Raw genomic sequence first — 13,907 nt, forward strand, 5'->3', positions numbered from 1 at the left:
TAAAAAAATTATAATAAAATAAATTATCCAAAACTCATTCCATGACAATGTCAGAAAACAGAAAAAAGGCACAGAAGCAGCTACAAGTTTCACCAATTTAAAAAAAATTAAGGGTTATGCTATAGCTAGCGTGGTGGTTGTATTATTGGTATAACGTGTAACACTGTTGTGGAATTCTGCTGTAATTTGCATACTAGAACCTGATTGGCTCTTAAATTTTATGACATAACACATACCTGTTAATAGTTCTAGCTTAACTAATGTTTTTATTTTTTGTTCAAGCTCATCCAAAAAAAAAAGAAAAAGGAAGAAAAGTATTAGAGTTGATATCACTTTACAGTTACCGTAATTTTCTGTTTCCCAAAGATGTGATGGTACTGTAGATGGGTCACGAGAGGTCATTTATTTACAATAAATAAATTTACTTATTTAAAATTTTATGATTGGGTTTGAACAGTACCATAAATTACCATATATTAAACATTTACTTTTAATAAAGTAATTAAAACTTATAAAACAAAGCGACGGGATTTAAAAATTTGAAATAGGCGGGAGGTAACCAAGTATATGTACTTGTACGCTACTGTACTTAAGTACATGTTCCATGTATCTGTACTTTATTTGAGTAGGTTTGTTAGAAAATACTTTTTCCTTTTACTCCAATCAAAAGTAATGCAATATCTGTACTCCTACTTAACCACATTTCCGCATGGCCTTGCTTTATCCAACCACATTGGTGTGAAGCATTTAAAACAAAGCTTTACTGACTAATATGTGTAATTGCCTGACCGGCCTTTCCTTAGAGATGCACAGGATATACACAGGAGAGTGTAACGTTAATGGACGGACTACATCAGATTCCATGCTTAAACATGTTCAAGGCAAAGTAGTCTTATTGCACAGACACGACACTGTCTTATATGTCCTTTTGTTCAACACAATCTATATATCTACATTTATTCTTAATACTGATATAACTATGTAAAATACCAACTATTATTTATCAAATCTTGCTTTTTAAATGAAAATTGTAAAAGGAGAGCTTCCCATTTTTTTTTTTTTTTTTTTTTTTATTTCATGCTACATGTAACAGGTTAAAATGACCTTAACTTACGGGTCTCAAGGAAATCTCCACCCTGAAACCATTTTTTAAGTCTTTAGCCATTCTTCTGCCACTTTTATTGCTAGCGCAGTTACAACAGTGTTTAACAGGAGCCAAAAATTAGGGGGAACTGTAAATACTGTAACTGTACAAGTAAAGTAAGATGGAAGTATTAGTGGGGACGCTGAAGGTTCGGAAGCTGATCTGTATAAGCAGAGTGTATAGATGGATGAGGTGAAGGGAGCTTGTTGGATTAAAATACTAAAACGCCATAGAGATGAAGGCAGGGAGCTGAATCCCACTGCCCCAGATCAGCTGGTATTTAAGTGACATCATACAACATTTAGTTCCAACCTAGAGATCTGATTGGACGAGAGCCATTCCACAAGTGCTAATATTGAGCATAACAGCATTGAGACGTAAGTATATGTATTCTCTGCATTACATGTGTTTTAACAATCCTCAGATGCAGCATGAGAGAAAGTAGGTCCGTATGGTCTGCAGTAGAGGAAAGAGGTGAGAGCAGCTGCCTGAACCAAAACCCACATTTAAGGCAATGTACACCCTACAGTACATAGTGCACTACTTTTCCATTTACGCTATTTGGAATTCAACCCCAGAACCTGGAAGTTAACATAGCTGATATTTTTAGGTGGAATAATTAGGAATATCAACTGAATTTTGTAAGTTTCTCAGGATTGTCCACCACCACTATGGTTTACTTTTCTTTTTATTCCCCTTTTCTCTACACAGTACCGGTAAGAATTAAAAACTCCTTTTACCCCTGTTAATTACACTAACTGTCATTTTCCAACCCAACACTAGATTCACCACTTGTGTAAGGATATGTGCTGGCGGAGCAAAATACCTTTTTAAATAAATAAACAAATTCTTATCTGTTGATAATAAATGATGTTTGTTGAACTGTTACATAAAAGCAATATCACAATTGAGGCCATGCGGTTGTACTGAACATCAGCACAGATGTGATATCTTCAGTACTCGGACTGTGTTGTCATGCCTACGACTGCATCACAACCCTGCTGATATTCAGTACAACAACACTTCATCTCATGTGATATTTCTAAATTAACACTTATACTGTATAATATATCATTTTTAGACCACATTGAATATCATGTTATAATTAAAGATTGATATGCAACTCATTTAGAGTGATTTTTCCGTTTTGTCTTTTTAAAACGGACATCCCTATTTTTTGTACCGTTAAAGTCCCTACTTGAGCAGCATTCAGTAGTTAGCTTTGTTGCAGCTTCACGGTTAAACGGAGCTACTATTAGACTCGGGTCATTTACAGCATCTGTGTAAGATCAAAGTCTGAGCTCAGAGGTCACGAAGTCTGTCTACGGTGCCACCCTTAGACACAGCATTATGAACGATGAAACACTCTTTTCAAACAACCAACACGGTCTATGCTTAACATCTTGCTAGGATTCCCTGCTCTACTTATTGACCGTGATCTTGTCCAGGCCCGGCCAGGCCGGGATGTAGTAGCGAGGTAGCGTGCCCTCCATGAGCCGCTCCATCCACAGACCCAGACGGTCCAGTTTGTGGTGAATGTGAAGAGTGGTGGAGCGTGAGCGTGCTCCTCCTTTCCTGTGCTGGTGCTCGTCTCTGGAGCTTGACCTGGATCTGGAGCTCCCAGGAGCTTCCTCCTCCGGCCGGCTGTTAGCGTCCTCGCCCGTGTACACCGGCTTGAACAGGCACAAGTACTTCTTATGGCCATTGAGGGCCAGCACGTAGCCTGTGTAGTCCGTCTTGCGGTTGCCGGCCTCCTCCTCCTCGTCCGCCTCCAGCTGCATGGCGTCCTGGGCGTATTCCAGCAGGGTGGACATCCACTCATTGTGCTTGTCCACGTTAAGGAAGGAGAAATGCAGCGTCTGGCTCCTGTAAAAAAAAAAAAAACACTTCTTAAATACCTAATATTCACAAAGAATACACTTTTAGAATACTGTACGCTTGCAAAAAAATATATTCCCAAAGTACAGTACACATTCTCAAAAAATATATACTCTCAAAACACAGTATTTTCTTAAATTATACTTTCAAAATACAGTAATCCCTTAAAGCAGTATACCCAAAAATATAGCACATATGCTCATAAATTATACCTTTAAAATACAGTGTAATAAAAAATAACAGAGTATACTATAAACATTATACTCTTTAAATACTTTATATTCTAAAAAAAATATTCACCTAAAAACACAGTACACTCAAATATAATGTCACTTGATTTTACTGCAGGAGATAGCATTTTAGCAAATAATATATTGAATATACTGACTTGACTTTGGTATTTAGTGTTGTCACGTTAAAAAAAAAACGTATGTGACCGATACCATCATGAATTTCAATACTTTTTTTATTTTGCGAAAAAAATTACAATAAAGACTTTTTAACAGCATTGCCATAGTTGCTAAGACTTATCCTGATTTATCCTTATTTATAATATACAGTATATGCGATTAAGATAAATAAATACTGTACTTGCACTGTATTTAAAGACTGCTGTATGCTATATACATTGCGAATTACAGGACTTTAATCCTTATACGATCATACACAGTTGCCCAGGTCATGCACTTTTACACGCTCCGTAACTGACTCTATTACTACGAAGCATCAGTGATCTATAAGTTTAGATTCACCAGGTGTAAAACTGAGTCTAAGAGCGTATGAATGTAACAGGTACATGTACAGTAAAAACTGACCCAGTAAAGGAATAAACCTCCTTGGCGAACTTGCTGAGGAGAATGTTTTTAGTTGCGTCTGTAAGCACCAGCACCACGTTGATATGGCCTGGTCTTAGCTTTACCAGATTGCTGGTGTAGGTGATGTCCGTTAACTCGGTCACCTCCACGAAGTTCTTCTTTGGTGGACGGCTGCTCGAGAAATAAAATTCACATATCTTTAATTCAATTCTAATAAACAAAGATATTCTTTCACAAATGGACAGGTGAGGCACCTGGAAGTGCTGGCAGTGCTTGGTGATCCGTTCTGGGTTTTCGCTGCTTCTTTGGCCTTTGGTTTGGTCTGTTTCTCCTCACCAGAATCACTGAAACCATATTTATTTTGAAGATCATGTCTCAATCATGCTAATTTCGAAATGATGACGAAATTGTAGACCTACTGTATCGTACCTGAAAGCCTGAATAATTACCGTGCCGAACAGGATGAACAGCGCAGAGAATATCAGAGACAAGAGAGGCATCATTTCACGCCTGCAGTGAGAAGAGGAATAACAACTTAAGTATAAACACATCTTTCTGAAAGAGAAAAAAGTATATTGGCTTTGTTACTTACCAATTATTGTGGAGAACATCATCAATAATTTCAGACAAGTAGTCATATGCTGCATAAATCCATCTGATTAAGAACATCTGCAATGAGACAAACATAAACCGTTATTTAAATGATTACTGTAATCATTACTGCAATCATTCGTATAAAACTTAAAGGTTGTAGGCCAGCTCAGGACCAATTTCACATAAAAAAAAATAAAAGAGAGGCTCAAAGGGACTGACTGAAGCAAACTCATTATTCAGCTCAGGCAACATGGCATCATGGGTAAGGATAGAGGGGTCTTTCCTCAGCCGCTCCAGTTCCTCCAGAAGCCTGTGTTTGTCCTCCTCACTGCCGTTCCAGCCACCCTGAACAGGCTTGTAGAGCACCTTTCCGGCCCCGTTTCGCCTCTCTAGGATTACAACCTACTCACACACACACAAATACAATTACATTGTTATTGTACTTTTTATTTGACCTCATTCTTATTTGGCGGTAGTAAGTAACACAAGCTCATAAAATTACTTTTTAGCAGTACTAAACACCTGATAGCCATCTGCTATAAAAACTTGGTATTGATCACAGTAAGTGGGATTGTGAAGTCCTTTTTCATGTTGTTTTGGTGTGAGCTGGATGGTGCAGTGAGCATGTACCTGTGGTGGAGTGTCTCTGCTTTTCAGCAGCACAGAACACAGAGGCTGCTGCTGGCGCTGGTACACATAAGCAAAGCGGAGAACCTCCTCTGTGTTCGCGGAGGCCAGAGACAAGAAGGCTTTGTTTCCTGGCACAAAGGCTTCCTCCTCACCGGTGATAAGCAGAACACAGTATCTGAAGTGGGAACAGTAAAACAGCAACAAAACCAGTTCTTACACACAATACAGACCACAAATATGCTTCTGAAAAGTGATCACAGAACAAGTAAACCGTACTGCATGTTAAAGCATTAAACATTAAGCCTGGCAACAGCCAGTCCTAAGCCCGGATAAAGGAGGAACGTTGGGCGTGGGGTACCCCACCCCGTTAAAAAAAAAAACACTCTAGCTACAGAAGCATCGATGACAAGAAGCAAAGAAATCTACCTGGGCAAGGAAGGGTCTCAACCACCGAGACTTAGAAGCCCAGAACCGAGTTTGCTGGCGGAGGGTCGTCGACGTCCTATGCTCATACGTAGGCTAAGGGCTACTACTATCAAAGCATTAAAGCATTCGAACCACAAACAGGACATGTGACTCCAACACAATTTTACTCTACAAAAATAGTGGTAGATAAATATTTAGGTATATTTATTGTAGATTTAGTGGAACACAATCCTCGCATTTTCACTCCAAGATATTTCTACTTTATGTTTTAAATCAACATAAAATGTCCTTAATGTGTAATAGGCATTTTTTTATTATTCTTTACAAATAATCTGGAAGATATGGTTGTAGAATGTAATAATAAAAAACAATGCATTAAATTGTGGCCTTATCACACCTTGCGTTTAAGGGCGGCTCAAACTAAATAGGTGCACATCGTATCGGAGAGTGTAAATACGCAAAAGAATAAAATAATGGAAACGCTGGGGAGCGGCGCTGGGGAGAGGAAGCAATAGTTCCGAAAAACAGTTCAAATCAATCGTACCGACCGTCATTTTATAGACAATACACTGTATGTCCCACCTTAGATAATTCTAAAGTCAAACGCATCAAACTATTAATCTTTAAATTAAAATATTAATAATAAACCACACCTAATGCAGCTTTAAATATTACTTTATGTAGCTCAGAGTAAACATTACTTAATAAGCTTACTTTCTGCGCCGGTGAAACTGCTTGACGGGGCAAAGCTCATCAAAGATCTTCTGGTTTACCAGACGAGGGGCAAGAAGAAATTTGTTGTTGGAGATGAATTCATCGATTATTTGTTTTTTCATCCCTTTAGCCTGTTTATTGAAAAAAAATTATAAAAATCATCATCACACCACCACATCACCGACTTTTATTTAATACCTTTCATTAACAGGGTTCCATCATTTCATGTTGGAAAAATAATCTACCTGTATGATGTCGGCTGGTTTATCTGTGTTCTCCTTGAAGACGAGCATGGTTGGGGCATAAGTGTTGATGTTGTACTGCTTGAGCAGGTTTGCTGTCTCAGACAGACCCTGGTCGACGTAGCCAAACTGTACATAGTCCTTATAGGCAAACGCAGTTAGCTGTGAAGAAACAATTCATGTTCACACCAGAATTTTCTTTTTTTTAATACATACAGTATGTTTGTATTTGAGGTGGTAAAATGTTGCAGTTCCTCTGTAATGGTGCACGCTAAGCTGTTAGCTGTTTACACAGCACTATGTGGTAAGAGCTAATTATTTGCGGAGTTTGTTTAGAATTGTAACAAAACCTAAAAAGAGATTATAAAAATCTACTTCCGGTATCGCAATGTATCATATGTACCTTGTACAACAGAGGAACCGTAGGCACTTGGTCAAAAAGCAGAACGTGGGGCTTGTTAACATCATACCAGCTCTTCAAGAAGTCACGGTCATTACGGTCAGTGACCTGGAAAGCAATCCGAAAATAGCAGTTTTAGAAATTAGATCGGCCTCTGGATAAGAAAAGAGACAGTCATGCACTTACCTTCTCGACCAGTCTCTGAGGGAGCAGGTCATCTACAAACTGCATGAGGTGCTCCTTGGCCAGAGCATAGTTAAAGAAAGTGACTTTTCCGTTGATGACACCGAGTATGGACGGAGTGCGGTGAGCACCTAAATGATTCGCCAAGCGTCTCTCGTAGCCGACGTCAACCACGCCTATTCCTATACCTAGAGATAAGAGAGGCAAAGAAAATTATATTTTTAAATAAAATTGACCCACTCATAAAGCAGGTCACACTTTGTATTTAATAATATTATTCGGATTAAGTATAAGTAATTTATTCACAATTCCACTATCTGAAGTTATCTCAGATCACTATCTTGTCTCAATTCAAGTATGTCACAGTAATAATGTACGCACAGCGCCGTGCTACCGTATGAAACATACATTCACATCAACTACCAAACAGAGTTTTATCAGTAAACTCCCAGAAGTCTCAACTTCGATTAGATCACCTTCTAACCACAAAGAAAACTCAATCAGGCGACTGAATATTTAGAGTCGACATTTCGCTATACCTTAGATAATGTAGCTCCAGTTAAAAGAAAAATTATTAGAGATAAGAAACTTGCTCGCTGGTATAACGATCACACGTGCACTTTAAAACAGACCGCTCAGAAATTAGAACGTAAATGGCGTCAAAATTTTTACTATTTCAAATAGCATAGAAGGAGAGCATCCTGAACTATAGAAAAGCTCTTAGTGTAGCTAGATCAACATATCTCTCCACTCTTATAGAAAAAAACAAAAATAAGATATAGATATAATATAGATTTTTATTTAATACTGCCAAATTAACCAGAAATAAGACCACTGCAGAAATCTCCACAACATCATCATGCAATAGTGAGGACTTCATGAACTTTTTTAATAATAAAATTGTAAATATTAGGCATAAAATTGAGGCTTTGAAACCGAACAATGTAATTGATGCAGATGTTAATCTAGCCATGTCAGATCAGAACCTAGAATACTTTACTCCCCTTGAAGAGAATGAACTAATTTCACTTATTTTTTCTGCAAATTCATCAACCTGTATATAAGTTCCTGTACCGACATAGTTTCTTAAACAGATAGTACCAGCAATAACAGAACCCCTGTTGAGAATAATTAATTCTTCACTCAGCATTGGTTATGTTCCAAAATCTTTGAAATTAGCAGTTATTAAACCAATAATTAAGAAACCTGACCTCGACCCCTGTCAGCTGTCCAATTACAGGCCAATATCAAACCTCCTCATTATCTCTAAGATTCTGGAAAAGATAGTAGCGGAGCAGCTATGCTCATATCTACATAGAAATGGCATACATGAACTGTATCAGTCAGGATTTAGGCCTCATCACAGCACAGAGAAGGCACTTGTTAAAGTAGTAAATGACCTCCTATTGACCTCTGATCAGGGTTGTAACTATGCTTGTATTACTCGACCTCAGTGCAGCTTTTGACACCATTGATCACGCTATTCTTCTTCACAGATTAGAAAATGTAGTAGGAATTAAGGGTACAGCCCTCTCCTGGCTCAGATCCTATAGACTTAAATGGTGATTATCCTGCATGTTCTCTAGTGGACTTTGTCGTTCCGCAGGGTTCAGTTTTAGGCCCACTGCTTTTTTCCCTTTACATGCTTCCTCTGGGCAGCATAATCCGTAAGCATGGTATTAGTTTTCATTGTTATGCTGACGACACACAGTTATATGTCTCAGCAAAACCTGATGAGAAAAAACAGCTTACTAAAGTTGAGCAAGGTGTGCAGGACATAAGAAATTGGATGCTAATTAACTTCCTTCTGCTTAATCCAGATAAGACAGAAGCTCATAGGACCGCATACAGCTAGGAGTAAAATTTTAGATCACACCGTAACTTTAGATGACCTTTCTGTTCCATCAAGTGCAACAATAAAAGACCTTGGTGTAATTCCAGCCTTTCATTTGAAGCTCATGTAGATAATATTACCAGGATAGCATTCTTTCACCCCAGAAATATTGCCAAGATAAGAAATATATTGTCGCTAAACGATGCAGAAAAACTAGTTCATGCTTTTATCACCTCTAGGCTGTAATGCCTTACTGTCTGGTTCTGGTTACTATCTGGTAGGTGCATAAATAAGCTTCAGCTAGTCCAGAATGCAGCAGCGAGAGTCCTCACTAGAACCAGAAGATATGAGCACATCACCCCTATCTTATCTTCACTGCATTGGCTCCCTGTGAAATTTCGCATTGATTTTAAAATACTACTCTTGACATATAAAGCATTAAATGGTCTCGCGCTGCAGTACCTGAGCGAACTGCTAGTGTCTTACAAACCACCACGCCTACTTTGATCAAAGGATGCAGGCTGCTTGTCAGTACCGCGTATTATGAAAAATACAGCTGGGGGCAGAGCTTTTTCTTACAAAGCCCCAAAATTATTTAATAGTCTTCCAAATAGTGTTCGTGATTTAAACACAGTCTCAGTGTTTAAGTCCAGGCTAAAAACCTATTTATTTAGCCAAGCATTTTATAAATAGATTTGCCTTAGGTAAAGGAGCAGATCTGGGGGACTCATGGACGTAGAGTATTATGGTAAACTGGTATGTTTAGATGCTGTCTTCCTCACTCTCATTAATCACTCAGGTTTGCTGACGGTGAGGTGATTGTTTGCTTTACATCTCAGGAAGCCCTCAGGTTTGTGTTTCCTTCTGGCTCTTCCTTTTAGTTATGCTGTCATAGTTGGTCCTGCCGGAGTCTCTGCTTGCACTCTACAGTTAATATACATTCACATTATACATTGTGTGACTGTGACCATACCTATCTGTTTCTCTGGGGACTTGACAGTTCGATAGTTCCGGACTGGAACTTCCTAGAAGTCTAGCTGAGTCTTCAATAACTACCTGGACTCCATATTAACATCAATTAATATCAGCTATGATAGCTGAACTGCCTGCCACCTAACACACTGTATAAATGCAGATAATAAACTGCTTTCTGTTTTACCCAAATGAGGATGGGTTCCCTGTTGAGTCTGGTTCCTCTAAAGGTTTCTTCCTATTACCATCTCAGGAAGTTTTTTCTTGCCACTGTCGCCCTCGGCTTGCTCACGAGGGACAAACTGACCATTTTGATTCATACACATTCACATTTCATACAAACTTAAATAATTCTTTTGATTATGTAAAGCTGCTTTGCGGCAACGACAATTGCTAAAAGCGCTATACAAATAAAATTGAATAAAATTGAATAATATAAACACGTTCCAGTTCCCTGTTCGTCAATCAGTTCAGAATCACTTAGATTTGGTTGTCCAATCATCATTCTCATAATTAAAAAAATAATAATTAAACTTTAATAAGCTGTCTATATCATCTGCTTATAATTTTTTTTTTTTTTAAGTCCTTACCGAGAAGCTCGAGCTCCTGCACAGCCTCCCTCCACACTGGATCCATGTGGACGCAACTGAAGCACCAGTCTGATGTGATCTTAATCAGATACGGCCTTTTGAAACTGTCAGACACAACTTTGTTGACATACTGGTTGTAGTGCAGTGTGTACTTGCTGTCAGCCGCATCACGGCTGCTCTTGCTGTTAAAGGGAAAGTTGAAGAAGGACTCGTCGAAGTAGAAGTTGTCGTGGAAGTGACGGAAGCCATGAGGCCCGTAGGGCTGGGAGCTGGTCTGCTTGAAGCGATCGTAATTGGCTCTTTTTTCTTCATTGGATAAGATCTGAACAAGGAAACCAAACCCACATACATTATGATAGATTATCGTTAGTAATGAGACATCAAAGCCAGTGAAGTGATCTGTAATACCTCGTAGGATTTGGTGATTTTTATAAACATGTCTTCTGCTTCTGGGTTCTTGTTTTTGTCCGGATGCCTGGCAAGGACCGTTGCAAGGGATACAAATAAGATCAAAATGCAAGACAAATGTAATAAATAAAGATGGGGGTAAAAAAAATGTGATGGCTGAAAAATGATTCTTTTGTGTGACAATTCATGTATCACCACACTGGGTCCAAGACTGCTTTTTAAAAAAATTTATTATAATTAATTAAATTTCAATTCACATCTATTTGCATTTAAGGTGTTAAAATGTTGCAGTTCCTCTATAATCCTACAGGTAATGCTTTAAACTTATCATACATTGTCAGGCATCGCAGAATCCTGTGTTGTAGGAAGCTTTGTTACTTCAGGTAACAAAACTTAATTATTAAATAATATCAAATTTGGATATTTATAAAATTGTTATGTTTACAGAATCGCAATACAAATCAGTACCAAGGTATTGTAATAATATCATATTGGCTGATCCCTGGGAAGCACGCTATAATAAACATTTTTCAACCAGGAGATCAATCAGGAGAAAAGTTTCTTCTTGTTTTCAAAAAAAAAAGAACAAAATAACCTAAGCAGGAACAGTTTGTATTTTTATCTTATATCATTCCTGAAAGTTTTAAACACTGCACATGCACCTTCAGATCTTACTGCATGACCAGTCACAGTTCAGTAGAGCTATGTCTTGAGGTTTATAGGGCAAAAACATAGACTGTTGCAACTCAATAAGGCATGCGGATGTAAGGCATGAAACATTTAATTTAAAGAACGTTACCATTCTTTAGCAAGGCGTTTATACACCTTCTTGATCTCAGCCTGACTTGCACTTTTGGTCACGCCCAGGACCTTGTAGGGGTCAAATTCTTCACTGTCTCCCTGAGCTCCAGCCAAGAGGACACAAAGGATCAGCATGGAGAGAAGATTCAAGCGTCGCATTGTGAAGTTAGGCAGGACTCCAGGCTGGAAAAACAAAAACAAAGATAAAAAAAAAAAAAAAAAGTTGTAATAATAAAATCCGAAGGCACACAGAAATGTAATATTGCTTTGTTCAAAATGTAGGGCACTAGAAAGATAGAAGGTTATTCCCTAGACGGTTCACCTACATAGGGTATTGATTGATTTGCCCACATTAGAAGCCGTACACGCCTGCATGCTCACAGACTTTCAACCCATGTACTCACTGTCAAGTTTAGTTTTGGGACTTTGGAAGCATTTGAGGGGATAAAAATAATCACCAACATTTTCATGTGTGGTAGGCTAACTTATGTGCGTAAGTATGTTTTAAAATAATACTTACAGTGGTACCTAAAACATACGAACCAAAGATTTTAAATTTAGCAAAAATTTTGCCTAGGCACACGAAGCATTTTGGGCATACAAAAAAATGAACCGAGTTGAGATTTTGTGAAGACATAGCACTGAGTCTCCGGGACGGTAGCAAGAAGAAAAGGGGTTATTTGGCTAACACATAAATGGCAGTGGCTCTCATATAATAATATAACAAAGATTTTTTAGATCAACTAATAATGATAATAATCATTTTATAAACATGTGCCATTTGGCTAACAATTATATATATATATAATCACGTGAATTTATGCAATAAAACTTACTATCTTTACGCTCGCGGGCCCATATTATGAGGCCTTAACCTATGACCTTTCCCACAATGCATTGTTCTTTCCGCATTCCTGAGCCCGTCTATATCGTATCAGTAGATGACTGGTGATTCCCATCTCTAGTAGATTTGTACTTTAAGTCTCAGACAGCTGGTCATAGCCCATGCCATAGTATCACCTGTAGGGGGCGCACGTGCTTATTTGGAGCTCGTCCACAGTGGCACGCGCGCCTGGTCATTTAACGTTAACAGCTATTTAGTCTAAAGGTTAGCGATTAGCAAGTGTGTAGCGATATTTAACGTATTTTTTAAATACATACATACATACATACATCTATTACTGTTTAACCATATGACTACAGCCACTGACAATAGCACAACCCAATTCTGTGACCTTGTTCGTTTAACTACAAATAATAATTAAAATAAAATAAAATAACCTTACTTGTGAACCGATAAGACTTATATTAGCCTTATTTAGCTACCTGGTTACTATAGCAGTGCTAGCTTATCAAGCTAAGCAGCTAGCTTTACCGGGTTTAACCGTTATCCCAGACACTACACTCTTAAACTACGTAGCTTTTTCTTTACAAAAAAAATAAATAAATATAAAACGCACCTTTCTAATTCATTCCTGTATAAAAATAGTTTTCAACCAAAAAGTAGGGCTGTCAAATCCGCTCCGACTGCAAAATTCGCATTTTGTCGCTATGATGTTTAACATCTGCTGGCATCCTGCTCATCCTGAGGCTTCTGCTGCTGAGGCTGTGTGGAGCCTGTGGAGCGCGCGATGCGTACTACCCTACTGATTAGTATGATATAATAGCACGCGGCGCCACCACAGCTTCCCATGCTGACTGTCGGTGGCGTACTAGTTTGGCACACTGTTTAGGACGTTAGTACGCATATTGACTGTGCTGCGAATCAGAATGTCAAAATAAAAGCATACAAAGGAAACGGCCAAAACCTCAATATCGGTGCTGATTCGATTATTATTTTTAATATTATACATATAATACAAAAATGTGTGTGCCAAGGAAGCTACTTCTGACGTTTATGAACATGGAAGTGATCAATCTTGCGTCTTTTAAAATTTCAAGTTGCTAACTTTAGCAGTTTTGGAGAGCTGATTTTATATGTGCCCCAAAAATGGCCATATCTTAACAATTTGCCATTTTAAAATAATACACTTTTCAGCTTTATGTCTTTTCATGTGAAATCTTAATTGGCCAAGTTTTAGATGAATGACAATTAAGATCGTTGAAAGATTTGAATTTTAAAAAGTTACAGACACTACATAAAGGAGCATAAAATTGTATTTAGCAACTGTGTTTCTCATTGTCTGATAAAAATATAAATGTTTATGCATATTTACAAAACACGAAGCATGGATAAGAAGCATGAATGTTATATAATTAGTGTTATATAATTCTAT

General features: G+C 38.0%; 1 protein-coding gene across 1 annotated transcript; it reads right to left on the bottom strand.

Annotated features, from left to right (window-relative positions):
• Positions 1-532: 532 nt before the first annotated feature.
• Positions 533-13,200, bottom strand: dnajc16 (DnaJ (Hsp40) homolog, subfamily C, member 16). The gene is made up of 15 exons (XM_053481820.1): positions 13,092-13,200; positions 11,630-11,814; positions 10,831-10,897; positions 10,423-10,744; positions 7,030-7,214; positions 6,847-6,951; positions 6,447-6,605; positions 6,202-6,332; positions 5,062-5,236; positions 4,651-4,833; positions 4,430-4,506; positions 4,267-4,347; positions 4,092-4,181; positions 3,838-4,008; positions 533-3,010 (listed from the first exon to the last, which is right to left on the bottom strand). The coding sequence occupies exons 2-15, from the start codon at positions 11,788-11,790 to the stop codon at positions 2,566-2,568; spliced, it is 2,352 nt and encodes a 783-aa protein (XP_053337795.1). The 5' UTR covers positions 11,791-11,814; positions 13,092-13,200; the 3' UTR covers positions 533-2,565.
• Positions 13,201-13,907: the final 707 nt, after the last annotated feature.

This window comes from Clarias gariepinus, chromosome 22 (assembly GCF_024256425.1).
Source record: "Clarias gariepinus isolate MV-2021 ecotype Netherlands chromosome 22, CGAR_prim_01v2, whole genome shotgun sequence".
NCBI lineage: Eukaryota > Metazoa > Chordata > Actinopteri > Siluriformes > Clariidae > Clarias > Clarias gariepinus.

What these genes read in the sequence shown, in the direction of transcription:
- dnajc16 (XM_053481820.1), bottom strand. Translation starts at nt 11,790, where the DNA reads ATGCGACGCTTGAATCTTCTCTCCATGCTGATCCTTTGTGTCCTCTTG. An exon ending in AACCAGCCGACATCATACAG is followed by an intron (nt 6,333 to 6,446) that starts GTAGATTATTTT and finishes TTCAATAAACAG; the next exon opens with GCTAAAGGGATGAAAAAACA. An exon ending in CAGTTTCACCGGCGCAGAAA is followed by an intron (nt 5,237 to 6,201) that starts GTAAGCTTATTA and finishes TTCCCACTTCAG; the next exon opens with ATACTGTGTTCTGCTTATCA.